Source organism: Eulemur rufifrons, chromosome 10 (assembly GCF_041146395.1).
Source record: "Eulemur rufifrons isolate Redbay chromosome 10, OSU_ERuf_1, whole genome shotgun sequence".
In the NCBI taxonomy this organism is placed as follows: domain Eukaryota; kingdom Metazoa; phylum Chordata; class Mammalia; order Primates; family Lemuridae; genus Eulemur; species Eulemur rufifrons.
The window spans coordinates 13,258,605-13,283,721 of record NC_090992.1 but is presented as its reverse complement, the minus strand read 5'-3'; the positions used below and the strand labels follow the sequence as shown (position 1 = coordinate 13,283,721).

The 25,117-nt window shown below is 49.4% G+C and overlaps 1 protein-coding gene across 1 annotated transcript; it reads left to right on the top strand.

Moving 5' to 3' along the window:
• The first annotated feature begins 2,472 nt into the window (after positions 1–2,472).
• On the top strand, positions 2,473–14,263 carry LOC138392989 (uncharacterized). Its single transcript, XM_069483995.1, has 6 exons — positions 2,473–2,648; positions 3,339–3,403; positions 4,404–4,549; positions 6,686–7,480; positions 7,920–13,255; positions 14,185–14,263. Exons 1-5 carry the CDS (start codon positions 2,473–2,475, stop codon positions 7,944–7,946), a joined length of 1,209 nt encoding a protein of 402 aa, XP_069340096.1. The 3' UTR covers positions 7,947–13,255; positions 14,185–14,263.
• Positions 14,264–25,117: the final 10,854 nt, after the last annotated feature.

Below are 25,117 nucleotides of genomic sequence, written 5' to 3'. Positions count from 1 at the left end.
CGGTCAGGGCTGGACAGGTGTGCATGAAGGGGCACTGGGGACATTCTGTGCTCACGTCCGTCCGCAGCATGACCTGGATACAGGTCCAGGGACCAGGGCAGGAAGGCTGAGTCTTGGGGGAGGGGTCTGCCAGAGCCCCATCGACACCTGTCCAAGTCCCTGGCATATGCCCGACACCTGGGCGGGGCCCAGCACAGGGTAGGTGCTCAGCAGATGGGAGTGACTCTGAGAGGAAGGAGGGAAGGAAGAAGGAACAATTGATTCCTGGACGCAGGCCCTGAGGCTCTCAGCCTGCACCTGCTGATGGGCCGTGTCTGCCTTGTCCAGTTCACTCGGACCCCTGGGTTATTCACTTCTCGTTTGCTGGCACGTAGGTTCCCTAAGCTGGGTTAGACCTGCTGAATCGTCTCTGTACATCTAATTTGCAATTCTGTGGCTGCTACTGAGCTGAGGTTTGTCTGTGAACCTGAACGCGGACCATGTCCCAGCACTCTGCAGGCATCTAAGCCTGGACTGGGGCATCACCAGGACAGGAGCAGGAGTCCCTAGAAGCCAGGGCACACACTAGGGTATTTTTCCTATGCACATGGGCAGAGAGCTGAGCTACAGGGGTTCTGGGGAAACTGAGGAGCACTGAAAGGGAGGTTTAACATAGGGAGAGTTTAGAGAGGTGTGTGTGAGCCTAAGAAAAGCAACAAGGGCTGGTGCAGCACCTGGGGACTAGGAGCGGGGTGGGGGGGCACTGCTCCTCCTCCACCGGGCAGCGTGTGGGTATGGGGGTAAGGGAGCCCCACGAGCGACACAGCTCCGAGACTCTCGGGCAGGGGCTGTGAGCACAGGCGGAGGCGCACAGCTCCCTCCTCGCCCCAGGCCAGTAGGAAGGAGCAGTGGGAATAAGTACTCAGCCTCTGTCTCCTCAGCCCTTCTCGCCTCCTGCTGGTGCCTCCGGCAGGCTGGAAGAGTCAGCCAGGGGCGCAGGGGGGCTGGGTGAGGGGCTCAGTAGGGGTCAGCCTCCAGGACACGGAGCTGGGCAGAGGAGGCGTCTGTGACATGGGCACAGTGAGAGTACCCTCCCTACGGGTACTATGGGGATAAATGACGTGTGGTGTGCATGTAGAGTGTGCAGGACGGTGCCTGGCACACAGCCTCTGGCCAGTGTCATCATGGGGCTTATGCGACTCTCTACCCCTCACAGTGGGCGTCCAGCACAGACAGTTTTTATTGTAGTCTAAGACACATAACATAAAAGTTACCATCGTAACCATTTTTTAGTGTACACTTCAGTGGCATTAATCCATTCACATTGTCATCCATCGTCACCACCATCCCTCTCCAGAACTCTTGTTCATCTTCCCCAAATGAAACTCTGTCCCCATTAAACACGAACCCCCCACTCTCCGCACTTGTCATTCTGCTTCGTCTCTGTGGATCTGATTGCCCCAGGTACCCCAAATAAGCACCCGAGGCCTGGGGAGTGTGGGGCTGCTGTCCAGCTCTGCCTTTTGGGGGATGCAGTCGCCCCAGGCCTTTTCCCTGACAACACGTTTGCTGTCTTTCCCAGATGTCGATCTGGCTCCTGTCACAGTACAGGAGTGTGGGCTCTAGAGCCAGGCTGTCTGAGTCCAGTCCCAGCTCAGCCAACTGAAGGCTGTGTGACCTTGGGCAATTTAATGCACCTCTCTGTGCCTCCGTTTCCTTGCCTGTAAAATGGAGACAGTAGCGTTGTGAAGATTAAATGAGTTATTAATAACATGTGTGAAGCACTTAGAATGGTGCTTCACACACGGCCAGTGCTCGGTAGGTACTATCTGCTCCTGTTGCCATTTCACAGTAAAGAGGTTGAAGCCCATGCTGGACTTCCTGGACTTTATTTTTAAGGAAGGAGTGACATAGGTGAGGCGTGTGTTTGGAAAGGTTGCTCCGCATGAGGTGGAGCTCGAGAGAAAGGGGGTCAGTGCAGGGGAACCAGCCAGCAGACTGAGGACAGGACCTGGCTAGGACCACTGGGCGGGGCGGGTGACCCTCTGGAAGTGGGGCTTGAGGGGCGGGAGGGCTGGGGTGACCAGACTGATGATGGTCCTTCGCTGTGGCGTGGAGCACAGAGGTGGGGGCCGGCATGGGGGCAAGGAGGTGAGGAATCTGGGCCCAGGGAGTTAGAGGTGGCTGTGGCCTCTCTGGGTGAGGCTGGGTGGCCCACCGTGCAGGGGTGTCTGGAGCTCCCTGAGGAAGGCTGGAGGCGGGTGGGACTTGGGGTGGAGCCTCCAGCCCAGAGATGGAGCCCTGGGAGTAGGGGGAGCACCTAGGCTTGTGAAGGGCAGGAGAGGGTGGGGGAAGGCCTTGGGCCACTGCTTGGAGGGGAGGAGGAGCTGGGAGCAGACTGCAGCTGGCAGTCAGGAGGAGAAAGGACACCCTGGGACAGGAGAGGCAGGGATGGGCAGGGGAGTGGGGTGCAGCCTCCGGCGGTCCCTGGGGATGCACGGTGGTAACCCACAGGAGGAGGCGGTGCGTTGGCAGCAGGAGCCCTGGGGCAGTTCGGAGGTGATGGAGGCACAGTCACCTAAGGCTCTGCATCGGCTGCAGCCCTGGGAGCTGCGGGAGCTCTGGGAGCAGCGAGACCCCAACCCTGCTCTCCAGGAGTTCACATCCTGGTAGAAACCAGACCCGTGGGCGGCAGGGAGTGCTGGTGCCTGCAGAGAGTGCGGCGGCCTTCCAGGTGGAGGAGGTGGCCTTGGGCCTGAAGGGCGGACGCTGCTGGGCTCTGCAGAGGAGGCTGGGGGGTGCGGCAGAGGGGACACAGGGAGGGCTGCATCCTGGGGAGGTTTCGGGTGGGCCGGGGGACCCGCTGGGGAATCTGGGCAGGCTCTGTCCTGGGGCCCCCACTGCCTGGGCTATGTGAGTTCACATTTTGCTCATGTGGACCCATTGTGATTAAGTGACAATAAAGCAGAATGGATCCTTCTCTCTTGGCTGGGAGATTAATTAACTAAATTCATGAACAAAGAAGAGATCATGGCTGTGGCAGAAGCCAAAGTCCACAAAATCCTCAGCCCACCCAGCCCGATGAATGAATCCAGCTCCCTGGTCTGCTGCGGGAGAAGTAGCTTGTTCAGTGTGAGAACACCGGGCAGCGATGTCTGACCCGCCTGCACTGGAACCCAGTTCTGCCAGGTTCCAGCAAGGCATTTGGGCTTTGAGCCTCAGTGTTCTCACCTGTGAAATGGGTAACATTGTGCTACAGCACACAGTAGGCACTCAATCAGCTGCCTTGGCTGCCTCCCCAGATAGCGGTTGGTGTCCCTTAGGGGATCGTGGCCTGTCAATCCACCCATCCATACCAGCTTCCAGGAGGCCACAGGCTCCAAAGTAATTGTCGCTGTGGGAGACAGAAGCTCTACCCTGCGCGGTACACAATGAGGGGGCTCGCGTGGTCTTTAGAGAACCTGCCAGGCTCCAGGGAGCAGAAAGGTGGCTTCTCAGGGACTTCTTAGGGGGTTTTATCAGCTTTTCCGGTTCAAACTCACACCAAGTCCAGAGAGAGCATTTAACCCACCTCCTCCGTGCCTTTCAGCCTTTCAGTCTTTTAGAAATCTGAGTCCTCCACAAGCCCAGCCAGGGAAAGGAATCGTCATAAAAGAGCCCAGCTCCGGAAGTTGCCTGTTTCGGAACTGGAAATGCAATTCAGCCCTAGAGCACCAGAGCAAAGAAAGCCACAGTTTATCACCATTGATCCCAGAAACTAATGACTTAGCAGACTAGTCACTGATTTTGATTTTTATAATTGCTCTCCCAAGTTGTGCCTAACACATTGAACCCCACCCCTGCCCGTGACAGCCCTGGACAGCAGCTGCCAGAAATGAACAAGTTAATACAGGCTGTTTTTCTAAACCGACTTACACTCCTTGTAGAATTAAATACCACTCTTCTTGTTCTGATGCGTGGGGCAGCTTTTTTGTTTCCTGGTGACCTGTCCTTTCCTGCGTCAGGGCAAGGGGACAGCACTCTGCTGCTGGCCAGTGATACTCAGTGTATCAGTGGAGAACAGGTGCCCTCCTAGTGTGCAGAGTCAACGTGCCTTCGTCCCCTGCTGACAGGGACAGGAGACACGCATCAGTGGGCCTGGCCTGTGTGCCGTGCCCCTGGATGCGCGCTCTAGAATAAACGCTGAAATTCTGATCTGAAACTCCCCGTGATTCAGAATGACCCCTCCTCTGTGTAATTCATCCGTGGCTTTTATCAACTGTGGCTCCATCTCCAAGCTCTGGGCAGCCCTGGGCCTCCGCGTGGAAGGCACATGGGTGCAGGTGGCTTTCTTGGATTGCTCTCATTCTGGGTTTTGGGTCTCCTGGGCCTGGGTGTGGTGGCCGGCAGGCCTGGTCACACCCTGTCTCCCTCCCCCTCTCTAGGTGAGTGCTCCCCGGCCCAGAGGGAAGTCGTGGAGACCTTGCACCCAGAGTCCCTCCTCAGCTCCAGCGGCAGTTCCAGTCAGCCATCTCCGATTTCCCAGCACGTGATGTTCTCACCGGGGAGCCAGGCTTTGACGCTGCTCTGGGTAAGTTTGCCCGGAGTGGAAAGTGAAATGGACTTGCAGAGGGTCTTTGCCCTGTGGACATGTCGGGTGTGCTGCATGTTCAGCTCACAGCAGCCATCTGTCTGGAGCAGCAGAGGTTGTCAGGAGTCCAGCAGCGGATTGACCCAAGGTCCTGGCCTGTGAGGCTTCAGGTGGCCGCCAGGAGGGGTTGGCCTTCCTGAGCTGGGTCATGGCTGTTCTCAGCACCACCTGCACCCATGGGAAAGGATGCAGAGTTCAGAGCAGAAAACCCCGGTCGGGTCAGAGTCCTCTTCTGCTGTCCCTGCAGTTTTGCCTTTGGGGATGGAGGCTGCTCCCCTCCCAGCCTCCTCTCCTCACATGGGGATGATGGGGCCTTGCCCTGCCTGCGCGGAGCAAGTGAGAGGTGGCCGGCGTGTCCTTAGTAAATAGTCAAGGGCTGTCCCGCAGGCTGGAGCCTAACTGATGCAAGGCTGGGAGACCAGCACGGTGGAGCTGAGGCCACACCGTGCGCTGCTGTCGGGGTCCGGGAGATGCGTCCTGTGGCACACTCAGCGCTGGGCCCGACCTCAGGGCCCTCAGTGGGTAGTCCTGCTGCCCTATGTCATCCCTAAGTCTGCCCCAGGAAGGCTGCCATGTTATCCCTCTGGACCAAGAGAATCCGAGGGCCAGCACGACACCAACATGCTGGTGTGGCCGTGGAAGGGACTCCACCCTGGCACCCAGGTTCCAGGTCTGCGGAGCTCCCCAGGCCCTGCTCAACAGTGCTCATCCAAGTCCGGGCCAAGGAGGCCAGGACAGGAACCAGAACAGTTCCAGCCCCTGCCTTCGTGGAGCTTCCCGCTGCACCTGGGTCCCAGCCATCCCGAGTCAGCCCTGGCTCGACCTGCAGCCCAGTGCTGGGTTGTGGTGTCTGCCACTTACTCTCCCTCCTTCGAGGCCAGGTTGGCTGGGCCCTAAGCTGCAGGGCTGGTCCTCACATGCTTCTTACTGCCCCAGGAGTGTCACTTAAAGGGGGATCATGACGTCAGCTATGTTGTAGCATTCCCCTGACACCAGTCAGAATTTCAAGAAGAAGAAATTGATTATTTCAATGACACACATGACGAGGTCTTTAAAAGCCTAAACTTATTAAAGGTTTTCAAACTATAGATGGAAAGGTCCCTTAAGAATTGTACAGGTTTAAATTTCTAATAAAGTAAATATCAACGTCTATAACCATGTAAGCAGAAAACACTTGTTCCCTTTAAAGAGGAAAATGTTCGCGTGACCAAAAACTGAAAAAACCACTGTAGGTTTTACCCAGCCATGATTGGCCCATTTCTTGCTCTGACCTCATATAGCGCCATTGTCACCAAATTCCCAACCCCTATATAAGCCCCTGGCTGGGCCTAGGATTTTGGTCTTATTGCCCAGGAAGCTGTTTTTGGTGACCTGTGGACCTTGACCGTAGCGCTACTGGTTTTTCATTGTTATTGATCATTGTCAGTGTAGTTAGTATAGTTAACATTGTTGGTTAGTTGTGTTAGCGTAGGATAGTTAGTAGTTTGTTACCATAGTATAATCTTGTTTGTTAGTAGCATTCACGTAGCATAGTTAATATTGTTTTTTATTAAGATAGTATACTTAGTATTGTTCTTTTGTCATGTTAGTATAATTAGTATTGTTACTTAATATTACCTATTATCATTAGTGTAGTTAGTACTGTTCGTATCCTTCCCCTACTTAATATGGTTGAGAGTGTTCATTAGTTAGTTACCGCAGCCTTAGCATAGAGGGGCCATGGTGCAGGATTTGGCTCCCAGTTTCCCCATGCAGGAATTAGACTATTATGATTTCCTCAGGGAACTTGGCTCCGGTGCGCACGGCAAGGTGATGCTGGGCGTCTACTTTCTAACTAACACCAAGGTGGCCATCAAAAAGTCCAAGAAGACCCGCAGCTCGCTGGTGAGATTCCGCAAGGAGGTTCAATTCCTGAGGGCCCTGCAACATCCTAATATACTGAAGCTTATGAGGGTCTTCGAGGATGAAAAAAGTATGTGCCTGGTAACAGAATATGCCGGTGGCAGGGACCTTGGCAGGCTTCTCAGGAAACAAGAGCGCCTGAGTGAGCGCGACGCCCGTCCCCTGTTTCGCCAGCTGCTGGCTGCGGTGCAACACTGCCACAAGAATCACGTGGTCCACCGCGACCTGAAGCCGGCCAACATCCTGCTGGACGAAAAGCATGAGAAAATCATACTAGCCGACTTCAGCCTCGCCGAGACTTTCACTGAGGAGGGTTACCTGAAGAGATTTTGTGGCACTCCTGCTTTTAGTGCCCCAGAGATGTTCCTGCGTCAGAAATACGTGGGACCGGAGGTGGACGTTTGGAGCCTGGGCGTGGTCATCTACAACATGGTAGCCGGGACTGTTCCGTTTCTTGGCGACAACTGGGAGGAAATGAAGAAAAACATCACTGGGGGAATCTACGAAACACCAGAATTCTTCTCTGACGAACTCAGAGAACTGGTGAGGAAGTGCCTCACCCTTGACGGTAAGTTGAGGCCCACCGTCACTGAGCTCATGGAGGATGCTTGGGTGCAGATGGAGGACCCAGTCATCATCTCCCCAGTGAGGACAAAGCCTCATTATAAGACAGTCAAACTGTATGACAGCTCCCCGTCCGCCTGCTACTACCCTACCCTTGAGTCAGAGCCAAGAGGAGACAAAGCGGAGCAAAGAGGAGACAAAGCGGAGCAAAGAGGAGACAGCTCTGTCCAGGCTGGGGAGACCAAGACCCCTCCCTCGGAAGAGGGCCAGCGCCGGAAGGGGCTTGCCAGGAGACTTCGCAATTTTTTATTAAGAATGTGCTGCATCCTGCCGCCCAGAAAGACCTGCTTCCGGCGGTCGAACAAGGTGGTTCCAGTGCAAGAAGACTTAGCTGAAGCGGCAAGGGCAAGTATCTGGGGCGGTCTGGCCACCCTTCCTGCATCTTATGTTATTTAATATGGTCTTGCTGACATTATTTTTAATAGACAAGTCATGATGTATACATGTATGCAGTACAATGTGAAGTTTAGGTATATGTGCGCTATGGGGAACGGTGACATAAAGCTGATTAACGTATCCGTGACCTCAGAAAGGCAAACGCAGCGTGACGTCACTTGCTGAATCTGCAAAGCTGACCTCATGGAAGTAGAGTAGTTTGATGGTGATGAGAGGCTGGGGGTGGCAGAGGGAGGGCACGGGTAGTTGGTCACAGGCACAGAGTTTCAGACAGACGGGAGGGGGAAGCCCTGACATGTGCGGCACAGCAGGGGGCAAGAGTCAGTGAGAATGTCCTGCACATTTCAGAATACCTGAGTGTCCCCTTCACATGTCTCCTTGCCTTTAGAATGGAGAGCAAGACGACCGACCCTGAGCTCCCCGGATCCCAACACAGAGCGGGAGGTCGGCCGGGCGTGGACTGACAGCTGACAGCTCCCACCCACCGCTGTCACCCGAACCTGTGAGTGTGTCGCTTGCTCTCTGCTTCAGCATTGGCCGCCACCACCACCTCGTTTGCCTGTTTGCGGTGGGTCTTTTGGGCTGGCAGGAAGGGGTGTGTTTTCAAGGTGACATCGGTGAGTCTCCTGGTGAGCTTCTGCGGCCCGTGTTCAGAGGGAAGGTTGAGGTCTTCCCCTCAGGCCATCCAGCCTGGTGGGAGTCGTCTTCCCTGGATGTTTCCTGGGGACAGGTCCCTCCTGCTGGCTCTCTGCCATGTCGGCAGGGCACCGTGCTAGGACAGAGACTCATGTGCAGGCAGTCACTGTGGTTTCCTGGTCTCCTCTGGCATCTGCTGCCCATTCACCCACATGCCCCTCATCATTTGAAGGAGCATGGGCCTCTCCCAGGGGTCAGGGGTCAGGATCTTTTTCAGAAATGTTTTCATCTCAACATTGCAGGTGTGATGTTGCTTGAAGATTCCCCCAGTTCTCTCCATGCAATGGCAGAGACCTGGCTGTCATGCTGTACAGGACGACCCCAGCCTCTATATGTCCACCTCGGGTCCCACGTAGTCCTCGTTGGGGAACTTTTGGGCACAAAAACGAGGACTTCCACAAATGTGCCACTAAATGTGGCAAACCCAAACTCGGCTAGGTTCATCTTGCAATTGTCATCAAGTAGGATGTTTTGGGGTTGTAGGATGTAATGTGGTTCTCATGGCAATACTGCATGCAGCTGGGATTATTCTGTCATTACACAGCGGGCGTCTTCAGCCTCAGTGGCATCCCCCCACTTCAGGATGTTTGGATGAGTCAGGTGCCCCTGGCTTTGACCTCCATTTTGACAAGTTCCAGGCTGTGGAGGCTCTGATTGGACATTATTTTGATGGCTACCTTTGTCCCATCCAGCGCTGCACCAGCCACTTTTCTTCAGGAGGGTGTCATTGTTTAGTCCCTCATTGAACAAATCGCAGGTGGCGCCCTGCTGCTTGGTCACGTGTATCCGTGCGAACTCTGCCCTAGCTGTGCTAGGTAACTAGCGAACACCGCCAGCTACACGACCTAGGCTGGGAACACTGACAATACTGTGGTACCAGCTACATGAACCAGGCTAATGGTACCAATAATACTAACTGTCCTGACAATACTGACTGCACTGTGCTGTCGCTACTGATAGACAGTCGACTGTACTGTGCTAGCACCGCTAGCGAACCGTACCGACTGTGCCCTGCTGCCACTACTGACAGACAGCACTGGCTGTACTGTGCTAGCACTGCTGACGACGACACTGACTACACCGACCACACCAACACTGCTGACTAACGAGGATGAAACGGTGTTGCTGCGGTCAGACTGCCAGTTCTCCAGCACCTTCCTGATCAATAAGCACTGCTTACGGCTTTACTAACACCTACGCTCAGCCTAGGTCTTAGCAATGCTGTAACACTGGCTGTTTCTGATGTCAGAGCAGGGGAGGGGGAGGGGGGAGAGCCAGAGAGAGCCAGACAGCCCACTTCCTGGGGCACTTTTACTCCAGGGAGCCAGAGTTGTGGTGAAGGCAGGGCTCAGTTCCCGTAGAAGGCTGTGGTCTTGTCCTCTTCCTGCCTGGGACCTTTCTCAGTAACTGTGGTTCTGGTGAAAACCCTTTCACAGTGGCAGCCACCAGTTGAAAAGCTTTTTCTGCTTTCTGGGCCGCTGTCAGTGCCGCTCTGTTTCCTCTCACCTCTCCCCATCCCGGTTATCAAAGACCGTGAGGGCCAGGTTTAAAGTTCCGCTTGTGGAGCCTGAGGCCCCTTCTCAAGTTTTGGAGTTTGTGCCAAACAGTGGGGCTGACTGGGAGATGAAGTCCATTGCTAAGAGGCATTGTTCCTCCCTAGTGTCACGATGTAGATTAGTAAAGAGGAGAATGACTTCAGACAGGAAAGGGGTGGCATTTCATGCTGGCATCATCCATGTGGGTACCTGGTTTGCAATGTCTTCTGACCCTGCAGCCTCCCAGAAAGGGGAGCAGGGGTGCAGGCGGGCGGGGAGTTCTGGAACGGCTGCTCAGGTGAGGGAGATGGAGACAGAGAGGAAGCAGGAGGAAGGAGGGATCCAAAAGAGAAACATCGTCCAGACAGTGAGGCAGTGAGAGAGATGCAGGGGTCAGAAGTGACACGAGGCAGGCAGAGGGAAGACCAGGAAGTCTAACAAGTTTAAAGAAAGTTTGAAAGTAGAGGACATTAGACTCTTCGCTGCCAGCGGTGATGGAAGTTCAGGTAGCATCAGGCAGAGATTCATTCTCGGGCCAAATTTCCTGGTCCTTTAGTCACTGAACATTTGGGATGGGGCTCGATGAGTGCCAAAGTTCCAACTGAACGTTGCCACGATGGACATTTTTAAGCATAGTCATATGTTGCCAGAAGTCTGAGGGGGCAACCCCGACTCAGATGACGGTTGAAGGTCTCATCAGACATCTGACGTCCCCAAAAATCTGAAGTCAGACTAAAACCTAGTGATGTGGGCCAGAGAATGGGCGTCCCATCTATGTCTCAGATTGTGCCCTGGCAGTCTTCTCCCTAGCCAGGCATCCCTGGGTCTGGGTGAAGACTGACAGGGGCAATGCCCCCCCGGAATCCGTGGTTAGGCTGCATCCCTCCATGCCACCCTCCCGAGTGGTAGACCCAGGTGCCGGGTTTTTTTGCTGGACTAAGGAAGCCAAACCAAAGTGACAAGCTACCACTCTCCACATTGTGCCAGAGACCCAGTGACTCACCGAATGCCAAACTATTTGAGGGCACTGAGAGGGATGTCCTAGGAATTGCAGAGGAGGGAGCAGTGTCAAGACTGAAGCAGCTCTTCTTATGTGATGGAGAAATAAAGACCTCAGACAAGCCAAGACTGAGGGAATTCATCAAGACAAGACCTGTCCTCCAGGAAGTACCGAGAATGGCGTTACACACGGATCGGCACAATAAATACTCACCAGTGTAAAATCGTCCAAAAGGTGAAGGTCAAAGGCCAGGTACCACAATGGCTCCAGAGAGAATACAAAGTTGCAAAGTTCAACTCAACAGGATGAGTTCAACTCAATCTGCCCCACTTACCAATTCCTTCAATAAATGTGAATGGCTTGAAGTGCCCACTAGAGAGACATAGCCTGGCCGAATGGATAAATATGGACAAGCCAGGTATCTGCTGTCTTCAGGAAACACATCTAACCCACAAGGATGCATTCAGACTCGAGGTAAAGGGATGGAAAAAAATATTCCACGTAAATGGAAGCCAAAAGAAAGCCAGCCTAGCAGTTCTGATTTCAGATAACTTAGTCTTCAACAAAAGTAATGTAAGATAAAGATGGTCACTATATAACTGTGAAGGGTACAATTCAACAAGAAGACATAATAATTCTAACTATTTATACACCTAAGTCAATTGCAGCCAGATTCATAAACCAAGTCCTCCTTGATCTAAACAAAATGATAAACAGCAGCATTGTAATAGCCAGGTACTTCAACACACCTCTGACAGAACAGGACAGATCCTCCAAACAGAAAATAAAGAAACAATGGACTTAAACAGAACTCTAGAACAAATGGGCCTGACTGACAGTTACAGAACATTCTACCCGACAACCACTGAATATGCGTTTTTCTCATCAGCTCATGGGACATTCTCTAAGATTGACCGTATCCTAGGCCACAAAGCATGTCTCAACAAATTTAAAAAAATAGAAATTATACCATTCATCTTCTCAGACCACAGTGGAATAAATTTAGAAATCAATTCCAACATGAACTCTCATCTCTACACAAAGTCAAGCAAACTAAACAAGCTTCTGCTGAAAAATTCTTCGGTTAAGGAGGAAATTAAGATGGAAATCAAAGACTCTTTCAACTAAATGATAAATAAGACACAAGTTGTCAAAGTCTGTGTGACATAGATAAGGCAGTCTTGAGGGGAAAACTTATACCCATAACTGCCTACATCCAAAAGACAGATCACAGATCAAGAATCTGATGAATCAACTCAAAGAACTGGAAGAGGATGAGCAAAGCAACCCCAAACCCAGCAGAAGAAAAGAAACAACAGAGATCAGAGCAGAACTAAATGAAATCAATAATAAAAAAAACTGTATGGAAGATTAATAAAACAAAGGGTTGGTTCTTTGAAAAGATAAAATTGACAGCCTCTCGTTAGATTAATGAGAAGCGGAAAAGAAAGGACTCTAATCTCAATCAGAAATGAGAAAGGATAAATTACAGCTATTGTCACGGAAATATAAAATATCATCTATGAATACTATAAAAACCTCTATGCACATAAAGTTGAAAATGTGGAGGAAATGGACAAACTCTTAGAAACACACAGCCTCCTTAGGTTCCATCAGGAAGAAATAGAATTCCTGAACAGACCAATATCAGGTATCAAAATGGAAGCAGCAATAATAAACCTTCCTTAAAAGAAAATTCCCAGACCAGACGGTTTCACACAGGAATTGTGCCAGACCTACAGAGAAGAACTGGTGCCTGGCCGGGAACGGTGGCTCACACCTGGAATCCTAGCACTCTGGGAAGCCAAGGCTGGAGCATCTCTAGAGGTGAGGAGTTCGAGACCAGCCTGAGCACGAACAAGACCCAGTCTCTACTGAAAAATAGAAAAAAAATTATCCAGACAATTAAAAATAGAAACAAACAAAATTAGCCAAACCCATGTCGTCCCAGCTGCTTGGGAGCCTGAGGCAGGAGGATCGCTTGAGCCCAGGAGTTTGAGGTGAGCTAGGCTAATAATGCCAGGGCACTCTAGCCCTGGCAACAGGGTGGGACTTTGTCTCAAAAAAACAAAACAAAACAAAACACAATAAGTGTCAGTGAAGATGTGGAGAAATTGGAATTCTCGTGTACTGGTGGAGGGAACGTACAATGGTGTCACTGCTACTGAAGATACTATAGTCATTCCTGAGAAAATTAAATAGAATTACTCTGTGATCCAGCAATCCCACCTCTGGGTTTGGGATTCAATACCCAAAGGTATTGAAAGCACAATCTCACAGAGGTATTTGTCCTCTCACGTTCATAGCCGTGTTCTTCACCACAGTCAAAAGGTGGAAGCAACCCGACTGTTCACCAGTGAAGAATGGGTGAACCAAATGTGGTCCATACACACAGTGGACTATTAGCCTTAACAAGGAAGGAGAGTCTGACGCATGCTACCACGTGGATGAACCTGGGGACATTGTGCTGAGTGAATACACCAGTCACAAAAGGTAAATACTGTCTAATTCCACTGATTTGAGGTACCCGGAGTGGTCAAATTCATGGGGATGGGAAGTAGAAGGGTGGTTGCGGGGGAGGGGGGTGGGAATGAGGGAGTTATTGCTTCTTGGGGACAGAGTTGCAGGTTCTGAGCTGAGTTGTGTGGATACACGGTGGCGATGCTTGCACAACAGTGTGCGTGTCCTTCACGCCCCCGAACGCTACATGTAAAAGTGCAAAAGTGGGAGGTTTTTTGCTATGTGTATTTTATGAGAATCAAATAAGGTTTCAAAAATTTAATTAAAACATGAATAGAAAATAAAGGCAGGGATGTAGGGCAACTGTTAGTAGCAGTTTCAATTGATGGAACCACTTTGGGAAAGATATTTGGCAGTAACGATGCGAGCCCTATGGCCTATGAGTCTCATTATTAGGGATACACCAAAAGGAAATGCCCAAGTGTGTCCCCAAAAGGGAAGGTGCAGAGATGTTCTTAGCCCTGTGCATCAGAGCCCCACACTGGAAGGGGCCGACGTGTGCACAGTCGCAGGGGCAAACCCATTGCTCTGTATTCACACAACGGCACAATGTATAGAAATGTGGGTAAAGGATGCACAGTGTGCAGCAAATGAGGAATCTCGTGAACAGCACTGAGCGGAGGAAGCCAGATACAGAAGAGTTTATCCTCAGTGATTCCCTTTATAGAAAGTGAAGCATCAAGCAACACTGAGCCCTGCTGGTAGAAGTCAGGGTAGTGGTTTCCCCGGGGCAGGGGCTAGACATCAGATGGGGCTCCAGGAGATCTTGGGGTGCCGATAATCTGTTTCTTGATCTGGGTACAGGATACAGGATGTGTTCAATATGTGGGAAAAAATTATTGTCAGTTTTATATCTGTGTGAATTATACTGAAATTAAAAATCTTTAATTTAAAAACATCAGATTGCATATCAAGCCCAGCATGAAAGAGGAACCCTCGGCCTGTCCTGCTTTCCTCAGCAAAAGCAAGTTCACGGTGACCATGTGATCTTCTCGGTGTGGAGAGGCTGCCACCGGGGTCTAAGCAATGCAGCATCTTCATGGTGACAGCCAAGGCCCAGGGCTCCAGCACGCTCCTGGTGAGCTACAAACAGGGCCACGTCCACCTGCGTGCCAGGATCGCCATCGGGGCCTACCTGCCCCTCAAGGTGAGCCAGGGGCCCTGCCCTTCACCACCCACCCTGCCCATTCCTTCCCTGATGGGAATCACTCACTTGCTCTGACAAATCTGTATGAAAACCCAATCGTTCAGAGTAGCTTTTAGCATAACCTCATAAATTTAGCATGCTTCATAAATTTTGTTGAAAGCTAGACATGATGTCCTCGGTAAAGGGAACCCCATTAAATGGGCCCTTAGTCGTGTTCCCATATGGTGTTGGGGGAGGGGAGGCATTCTTTAGTCCCACAGTAGGTCTAAGTCTCTTGGGGAGCCTGCGCCCTGAGCTGTGACCTTCCCATGTGCTTCTCAGTCTCCTCCCCCACCCCGTTAGGTGGAACAGGATGGAAAGAGTGGCAGGAGTTGGGAATTCCTCTTCCCCTACGACACTCAGCTCTGATAAAGCCCAGTGGGTCAGGCCCTGGTTAAATGGTTTCTCATGAGGGGCCTTGTTAAGAAGAACAGAGTGCTCTGGCTTATTTCCCAGCCCCCTGTGGGAGGCACCAGGGGGATTTTTCTCCAATAGTCCCTATAAGAGCCTGGTAGGATTCCTAGAGGTAAAACTCACGAAAGTGTGGGGCCCTCTGACTGGGCCTCCTTGGAGTGTTTAACTCTCAGACTTGTCCACACGGAGCCCCCAGCAGTGTGTCAGCTGCAGGTTAGGTTTTCCTGAGCTGGTACTGGTTCCTGGGGAGGTTTCTGCTCTTTGCTCTGTTCTGGTGACTTGTGATCTCCGTATTTGCCTGTCTGTCTCTAGTTTGGGGGCAACACTTTGTCCTGTCACCTCACTTCTCTGCCAGATCTAGGAAGAGTTGTTGGTTTTTGTTAGTTCAGCTTTGGCTTATGGTTAGGACAGAGTGATGATTGCCAAGCTCCTTGGACTGGACACTGGAATATGCACTTACTTTGTTACCCAGGGATGAGACTGTGGGATCTGAGGTATATGCATATAATGGTAATACTGCCAAGGAATTTTCCAAAGTGGTTGTACCAATTAACATCAGTAGTGTATTAGAGTTCCAGTTACTCCACAACCTCACTAGCTCTTGGAACTGATAACTTTTAATGTTTGCCATTTGACTGTGTGTGCTGGTACCTCATTGTGTGTCTCCCTAACGATGTTGAGCACATTTTCATTCCATGCTGTATTTAACTTCTCTTTAAGTCCCTTCTCTTTGGATTTATTTCCTGAGACTCTCGTTGCCTTCTGAGGTTAGTGCTGGTGGTATTTGCGTACATTTCCCCTTTACCTCGTGCCTGCTGCCATTTGCCTGCTCTGCCCAGTGAATCCTGCCCCAGCTTCTGGGGACCTCAAGCCTCTCTCTGCTCCAACTACCTGTGGGAGTAATTAAGAAAGTACCAAATTCCAGTGTTGTCTTCCTATAACTCACACCCTCTAACCTCCCACCGAAGCTCCTTGGATGCCCATGTGAATAGACCCTTAGGAGCCCAGCTAGGTCTCTTGACAAGTCTGATTATGCCCAGGGCTCATGGTGACTTCAGCACCATCTCAAGCTGGGGCTCTGCCGTGCTTTAGTAAGTTGAGACACAATCAGAGTATTTACAATTTTGATTCTTTGGATTTTTTATTGAACAGAAAATACTAAAGATAGAACCTGACTCCTCTTTGTCATGGGTATCAGTTTCTTCTAAAGGCCAGTCAGAATTTGCACTTCACAAATACCCCAAACCAGAATGTCACTGTGTATGGAGTGACTGTCATCAGCACCTGACATGGAGGGCTGCTTATTGTGAAGTCACAGGCTTGATTAAGGCCTTTAGATGATTGAAGTTGTCATGTACCTTTGTGGTAATAAAAATATATGTCTTAACTCCAACAGAAACACTCATCTCTACATAAAGTCATGGATTATTGGGTCAAGGAGGAAATTAAGATGGAAATCAAAACATTCTTTGAACTAAATGAAAAAAGGGACACAAGTTATCAAAATCTGTGGGACACAGCTGAAGCAGTCCTGAGGGGAAAACTTATACCCACAGCTGCCTACATCCAAAAGACAGAAAGGTCACAGATCATCAATCTGATGAATCATCTCAAAGAACTGGAAAAGGATGAGCAAACCAATCCCAAACCCAGCAGAAGAAAAGAAATACCCAAGATCAGAGCAGAACTAAATGAAATCAGTAATAAAAAAAATTATACAGAAGATTAATAAAAAAAATTTGTTCTTTGAGAGGATAAACAAAATTGACACACGCCTCTCACTAGATTAACCAGAAGCAGAAAAGAAAGGACTCTAGCAAGCTCAATCAGGAATGAAGAAGGAGAAATTACAACTGATATCACAGAAATACAAAATATCATCTATGAATACCATAGAAATCTCTATGCACATAAACTTAAAAACTTGGAAGAAATGAGATAGCCTACTTAGGCTCAATCAGGAAGAAATAGAGTTTCTGAACAGACCAATATCAAGTATCAAAATTTGAGGCAGCAATTGTAAACCTTCCTTAAAAAAAAAAAAAGTGCTGGACCAGATGGTTTCACACCTGAATATGACCAGGCCTACAAAGAACAACATGTCTTATCCTGCAGAAATTATTCCACAGCATTGAGAAGGAAGCAATCCTCCCCAAACGGTTTACAAAGCCAGCATCACCATGTTATCAAAACCAGGAAAGGACTCAACAAAAAAAGAAAACCATAGACCAATATTTGTTATGAATATAGATGCAAAAATGCTTGATAAAATCCTGGCAAACTGAATTCAGGTGCTTATCAAAAAAATACAACCAAGTGGGCTTCATCCCAGAGTTGCAGGGATGGTTCAACATTTGCAAATCTATCAATGTAATTCACCACATAAATAGAAGTAAATGTGTCTGCAGGAGCGTGAGTGAACCTGGAAGGTCCTCTGAAACCAAGTCACACTGAAGGACCCAGGGCCTCTTACAGCAGAGGGAGACGAGGTTTCAAAGTCCAGACTTCAAGTCCCAGCTCTGCCATCTCCTGGCTGGGTCTCCCTGAGGACATCAGTCAGCGTCCCTGAGCCAGGTTCTTCAACAAGAGAAGCAGAGACTGAGAACAAAACCACAGAAACCATCTGAGAGCTGCTGTGGGGCTGCCTGAGGCAGAGGATGTGAGGTGTTGACTCACAGAGAAAGCCAGTTGGCTTGGAAACCCAGAGAGTGAAGCCGGGTCTCCCCAGCTAGTCCTCCCGTCAACTCCCGACTCAGATCATGCAGCTACAGAGTGGACTTCCCAGAAGGTAGCGAGCTCCCTAGCACTGGAAGTATTCAAGCCAGATTTAGATCTGCGCCTTCCAAACCGAGAGCCACCGGCCACATGACTGCTTGAAATGTCGCTAATCGGAACTGCGATGTGCTGTTAAGTGTAAAACAAGCACCAGATTTCAAAGACTTATTACACAAAAGAACTGTAAAATATCTCAGTATTTTATATTGATTACATATTAAAATGATACTATTTGGCATAAATTAGATTAAATAAAATATCTTATTAAATTTAATGTCATCTCTTTTTCTCTTTTTGATGTGACAACTGGGAAATGTTACGTGACATGTGTGGCTTGTGTTATAGAACATTTCAGCTAGACGGCGCTGGTGGAAACCCCGGGTGCTCCGAGTGTGGTTCCTGGAGCGGCGGCGTCCGCGTCTCCTGGGAACTGACTGGAAATGCAGAATCTCAGGTGCCGCCCGGGCCCCACGCACGGACTCGGCAGCTGCATTTGCACACGCTCCCCACGTGACTCGTGTGCACACTAAAGTGTGAGAAGCCTGCAGAGCCCTGGACTGGAGGCCTCAGAGGGGGTCCCATCTTCAGGCAGAGGGGGTGGGAACACCTGGCCTGAAGCCCCGCCCATACCATGGGAAATATTAAGTAGCTGATGCCTTTGTCCCTTAGTCACACACTCATCCGGGATGTCCTTTAAACCCAGCTCTGTCACCAGCAAGCAGCCACACACTGTAAAGAGAAGAGGGCAGCTTTGCAAGGGATTCGGCTGTCTTGCTTAGAAGTGAGCACTCACAGAATACACCGACAGCTGCCCCGCAACCTTTTAAGGGCTGGGAAATGATCTCGGAAAACAACTGAAAAAATAGGTCTGTGTGTTTAAAACTAAAAACAAAACACAAAATTTAACCAACTCCCCGCCCCTCGATTTCTCCTCCTTTTTCTCTCTGAAAACTTGGCCAGCGAGCATTAGTGGGATTAAATATAGCAAGGGTGAGCAAGTAAACCACTCAGAGGTGCCACATGTTGCCCAGGGCCTGTGTTATGGTTGAGTTGTAAACCGTGGAGAGCTGGGAGCTGTAATGAAAATGCTGACGGCCTCCAAACAGTAAAGCAGCACCTACCCACCAGTCCATCCATCCATCCATCTATCCATCCCTATAACCATTCATTCAACCATCCTTCCAAATACTATGTACCTGTCTATACTTCCAGTATCTATCCAGCACCCATCCATCCGCATATCCACCCATCCATCCTACCACTCAGCCATCCACGCATCCAAACCAACCCCCCAATTCTTAGACCTCCTATTCTGGGGCCCACAGTCCCTACACTGTCCTCCACCAAATCCAGTTCATGTCATGTTTACATGGTGTGATTCCCTCTTCTCCCTCCGTCATCAGTGTGAGCCCCTCACAAGCAGAAACCGTGTCTTATTTATCTCTGATTTCCACGCCTAAAACAGCTGACATATAGTAGGTGTCAGCACCTGCTGCTGAGTGATTATGTTTCTCCCTTTCCTTATTTACTTCTTGGGCATTTCCTCCTTGACGGCCGTGATACCATTTCTTGGTCATCTCTTGGTCTCTAAAGTCTGCACCCGACACAAAGAAGACACTATAAATATTTAATGACTGAATGAGTGAATCAATGCACAAAGAGAGGAAGGATAGCAGGCGTGTAGACTCTTGGAGCCAGACCACCTGGATCCATGGCCCGGCTTTCTACTTAGTAGCTCTGTGACCTTGGGCGAGTCACTGAGCCTCTCTGTGCCTTAGTTTCCTCGTTTGTAAAAGGGACATAAAGTGCTTACCTCATTGTGTTCTTCTGAGAATCTTATGAATCAATATATATAAAGTACTTAGAATAGTGCCTAGAGTAAGACAAAAGCTACATACAGGCTTTAAAATAAAATATTAGGTCACTGCTACCCACTGGAACAGAGTTAAGACTCAAACAGCCTGTGTCCCCACCCCGTTGCTGCCCCCCAACCTTGCAGTTCGTGGGCCCGTCCATCTGCTGGACCGCTCATCTTCCCTGTGCCGGGGCGGGGTACGGGGGTTCGCTCTGGCCTTCCCTGCCAGCCCACCCAAGGTGGCCCTGCTCACATGGACGTCCGAGCCAGATGCCTGGCCTCAAATCCCAGCTGCGCCACCTGCTGACTCTGACTTGGGTGAGACCCTTCCCCACTCGGAGCCTCAGTCTCCTGGTTTATGAAACGTGGAGAATGCCGGTGCCTGCCTGCAGGAGCTGCCGAGAAGGCGCAGGAGAGGGGCGTACACGATGCAGAAATGTGCAGCCCAGAGCCTGGCGCATCAAACACGGGAGTGGGCACCGAGGGGGATGCCACCTCTGCCCTCTCACCTCAACTGCACCTCAACTTTGGGGACTCAGAAAGGAGATTATTCCATTATTTGGGCGCCTGCTGAGTTCCCAACTCTCTGCATTTATTGTCCCCTTGGTATAAGGAAACATCTCTTCTGAGGACCACGTGCCTGTCAGAGGGCCTGGTACAGAGCAGGGACGGGGATCCACGCAGGGCACGGGCACAGCTGGGACTTCTGCTCCTGCTGTAGAACCCAACAGTGCTTTTATTATGTGAGTGTAAGATCCACCAGTGCTGGGCGGGGCTGCAGGAGGACAAGGGACCCTGTCGAGGCCACATATTGCAGACAGAACCGAGGGCAGGGCAAGGAGGGACGGAATGTGGCCGTCCTCGTGCTGCTGGGCTCTGCAAAGGAGGGAGCTTTCAAATTAAAGCCACGAGGGGACAGGACACCAGGCCTTGAACCCACAGAGGCAAGACATGGGAAAGAGATAGAACTTGGTGGACGGACCCCAAGGAAAGGGCAAATGAGAAGAATCCACACCCCCACTCTCCCAGCAAAGCCAGACAAGCAAGCAGGTCTGTCTCAGCCAGAGCGGGAGCTGGGGGCTGCAGGGGCAGAGCCAGGATCTCCTGGAAATCAGTTGCCTCACTCCTGCCTCTGCGCAGATTTCAAGGCTCAAGTTTACCCCCCTGCATGCTCCAAGGGCTCCAGGCAAGCGGGAAGCCTCACCCCAGTCTAGTGATTCCCGAGACCCCAGAGCAGCAAAGAGAAAGGCTCCCCAGCCCGGGCACCAGCTCACATGCCAGAGTAGCCAATGCACAAGAAAATAAAACACTGGGGAGATAGCCAACGTCAAGATCAGATCCTCAAGGACGTCGACAAAAAGAAAAACCAGCTGGAGAGTGGGGAGAAGTCTCCATTCCACTGCTTTCTAGCTGTGTGACCTTGGGTGAGTCGCCTAACCTCTCTGTGCTTCAGTTCTTCCACTGCAAAATGAGGTGACAACAGTAGCCACTTTATTAGGGTGGTTGAGAGGCCTACAAAGAATTAACAATGGCAAACCACTTAGCTAAGAGCTTGGCATGAGAAAGTGGCCCCAAGTACTAGAGCTTTTGCAATTTTTTATTGATAATTGATGACAGTAGTAACAGTTTCTTACAACAGGGCTTGGAGGTAAGGAGTAGAGGTCTTCATTTTCACTGACAGTTGAAGAAACTGAAGCCAAGAGAAAGGTCTGACTCGCCCTGGACACAGAGCTGAGCTGCAGACGCGGCCTCTGGACATCCCATACGGACCCAGGACGGAATGACTCCGAGGAGCAGCAGGCGGTGACCGCTGGCAGGCTGCGGCAGCCGAAAGGCGACTGTGTCCGCTGCATCGGGCCGAGAACGGTGCGCAAGGGGAGCAGGGGCGGGGGTCTGGCCTGTGCTCCCTGGGGGCGGGGCCGAGGCCAGGGTGGGGGGCCTTGTAAACTCCTTGTAACGGTTTAGTGTGCCCCCTGCTCTACCTCCAGGCAGGTGACCGTCCCCAGGTGTCTCCGAGTCCCCGGAGCAGCACGTGACGATGCAGATGGTGAGGACCGGACAACCACCTGCAGACCTGTTCCCACCCCACCCGCCGACCCCATCGCCCCCATGGTGGGGGAAGGGCAGCTGCACCTGGTACACGTTGAATTCCCCCGAGTTCCAGGTGGACCCCCCTGACCACATGACGTCTCATCGAGTGCTGTGGCCTACCCGCCCTGCCACGCTGGCCCCCCCTCCCTGCCACGCTGGCCCTGCCCTCGGCACCCGCCGCCGCTGCGAAGACATGGCTGCAGCCAAGGGGCCGAGAACAGTGAGGGGCCACCGTTCTTGGCTTCAGAGCTCTCAGGGAACCCTATGTGGTTTAAGGTAAAGATAAAGTGCGAAAATGCTAAAAGTGGAGAAACCTGGAAGATACCACCTTAACTAAGTGATCACGGTTGACATTGTCAAGACTGGGTCAAACTGACATCATGTATTTCCTGATGGGATGCACAGCACGTCCCTTCACTGGGATTTCTGCCAAAAAGGCAAGACTGCAATCTAATCATAAGGACATATGAGATAAACACAAATTGAGGAACATTTTCAAAAATAACTGGCATGCACAGTTCAAAAATGTCAATGTTGGCTGGGCCCAGTGGCTCATGCCTGTAATCGTAGCACCTTGGAAGGCCAAGGTAGGAGGACTGCTTGAGTCCAATAGTTTGAGGCCAGTTTGAGGAACATAGCAAGACCCTGTCTCTACAAAATATTAGTCAGGCATGGTGGCACATGCCTGTAGTCCCAGCTACTCAAGAGGCTGAGGGAGGAGGATCGCTCGAGCCCAGAAGTTTGAGTTGCAGTGAGCTATGATGATGCCACAGCCTGGGTGACAAGAGCAAGACCTTGTCTCAAAAAACAAACCAAAACAAAACAAAAATATCAACATCAAGAAGGACAATGAAAGGGTGACTAAAGGAGACAAAGCTACTATCTATAATGTATAATTCTGGACATTTTTAAAGGACATTTTTAGGACAATAAAGACATTCTTAGGACAAGTGACAAAATCTGAATATGGATTGTGGATTGGATAGTAAATAGTATCATATCAATGTTAAATATCCTGATTTTGATCATCATACATGATTGTGTAAGAGAATGTCCTTGTTCTTAGGAAATACAATCAAATATTTAACAGTAAAGGGACAGGATGTCTCTAATATATTGTCAAAGAGTTGAGAAAAATGATACAAAAAATATATAGACAGGATTATGAAGTCAAAGCAAATGGAGCTAAATACAAACAATTGGTGAATCTGGGTAAAGGGTATACAGGGGTTCTTTGCATTGCTCAGGCAATTTTTCTATAAGATTGTAATCATATAAAATCCAAAGTTATAAAAATGCTTAAGGTGAATATTTATTATGATAATCCATCATGATTAATTATTTAGGTGATCTAATTTTCTCTTAACTGACCAACCCTGGACCTTCCAGGGCAGAGCAGAGTATGGTGCTAGCAGTCAGGGCTTGGGGCCAAAGGTCGTATGTGGGAGAGCAGAGAGTCTGGAGAAGACAGACCAGATGGTGAAGATGTTGTAGTCAATTTAAAGGACTTGATCTTTGGTGACCTGCTGAAATATCGTTAAACATGGGAGCTACATCAACCCATTTGTATTTTATAATGGTCACTCTGGCCGCTGGAGAACAGAGTGAGTAGGAGAGAGGAGAAGATACAGGACTGAGGCTACTGTAGTCATTTAAAAGAGGAGTAACTGGGTCTTGCCTTAAATATGTGGCCCTGGGCTTAGAAAAAGGTAGAAGGGTTTGTGACCACTTTGGAGGGGCAATCATCAAATAGGGCAGCCAGCTGAGCACCACCACGGGGAGAGCGTGGGAGCAGCACAGCCTGACTCCCGGGTGCCTTCTTAGGTGACTGGGTACGTGGTGATATCGTTAACCTAGTGGGGACTTCAACTGGAGAAACAGAGTCGGTGTGGAGTGGGTGGGTCACGAGGAACTGAAGGTTTGATGGGCACCCGGATGAGTGGACATGGGATCATCTGCAGGTCATCACCTCCTCGGTTCATGGCACACCAAGAACATGCATGTTAGAAGTGATGAAGCAGGGAAGTTCTGCCAGATTGCTTTCCAGTTTAGCTCTACTGATTTTCTCTGCCATCAGCAGGGCAGGAGGGTTGGTTGGTATTTCCCCATATCCTTGCCAACACTGCTATTTTCTGAATTTTAAATTTTTTGCTAATCTGATGGGGATATCTAATGACAGTTTGCATTTCATTGTGTATGGTAAGCGTAGGTTCTCATCCTTTTTCTTTTCTTAATATGCCAATTAGAGTTTCCTCTTTTGTAAATTGCCTAGGTATCTCCCTTGCTCATTTTTCTATTGGGTTTCTGGTTCTTTTCTCAGGGATTTTGAAGGCATTTTGGAGTGTTTTAGATATTAATCTCTTATTAAATTTACATACTGTAAGTTTCTTTCCCCAATTTGGACTTCTGCGTATTTTGCCTATGAAATCTCTAAGTTGGGTGTAGTCAAAGTGTAGTATTTGTCCCTGTGAAATGTACGCTTTTCCTTCTCACAGGTCACACAGATATTATTTTCCACTAATTTTATAGTTGTACTTTTCTCACTTAGGTCTTTAATTTTCTGTAAGTCACCGTTGCATATGGGATGATGTAGGGATTCAATATTATTTTTCATCATGTGGTAAACTGGTTTTCCTACCATAATCACCAAGAAAATCTTCCCATTTTAATTTGTTATTACATAACAAATTACCGTATGTACATGGGCCCATTTCTGAGCTCTCAGGTCTGTTCCATTGGTTTATATGTTCCCTACCACCACCATACTGGATTTTTTATTGTGGTTTTAGAGTATGTCTTCATATCTAGCATGGTGAGCACCCCTTCTTTGCTCTCCCCCCAAAATTTATTTAGCTATTTGTAGACAAATATTCTGCCAGTTACTTATAGGTAATATATTTACTAGATCTTTTAAAAATAATATCTGATAGTCTATCTTTTGAACAGGGAGTGAGTTTACTTTTATTGAAAATAACATATATGGATTGATTTCTACTTTATTTCATGTTTACTAAACTTTATTTTTAATGCTTTTTCCTTTTCCTGTCTTATATTAAATTGAATTTTTTCTGTTGATTTGAAATTTATGAATTATATTTTTAACTAATTAAGACCAATATTTGTGCTTATCATCTCTAATAATCTTTTAAACTCATCAGTATTGCTGTCTTCCCTGTGAACAAGACAACTATGTTGGCATGCTTTCGCTTCCCTATTCTCTTTCTCTTTTGTCCCTATCCCATTCCTCCCTCCCTGCCGCCGCCCAGCCCAGCTGTGGCGGTATTGTTTAGATCTTAAGTTTTGAATTGTTAGGGATTGTGAGGTTAGTTTTGTGTGTCTACTTGGCAAGGCCACAGTATTCAGATATTTGCTCAAAAACCAGTCTAAATACTGCTTTGAAGATTTTTTTTAATATATTTAAATCAGTAGTATATAGAAAAAACAAACTATTTTCTCTACTACACTGAACGCTTCTCCTAGCAGACATGTAGAGGTTTTCCCACACCAACCTGTT

What these genes read in the sequence shown, in the direction of transcription:
- LOC138392989 (XM_069483995.1), top strand. Translation starts at nt 2,473, where the DNA reads ATGCACGGTGGTAACCCACAGGAGGAGGCGGTGCGTTGGCAGCAGGAG. An exon ending in CTCCAGGAGTTCACATCCTG is followed by an intron (nt 2,649 to 3,338) that starts GTAGAAACCAGA and finishes CATCCATACCAG; the next exon opens with CTTCCAGGAGGCCACAGGCT. An exon ending in ACTTAGCTGAAGCGGCAAGG is followed by an intron (nt 7,481 to 7,919) that starts GCAAGTATCTGG and finishes CCTTGCCTTTAG; the next exon opens with AATGGAGAGCAAGACGACCG.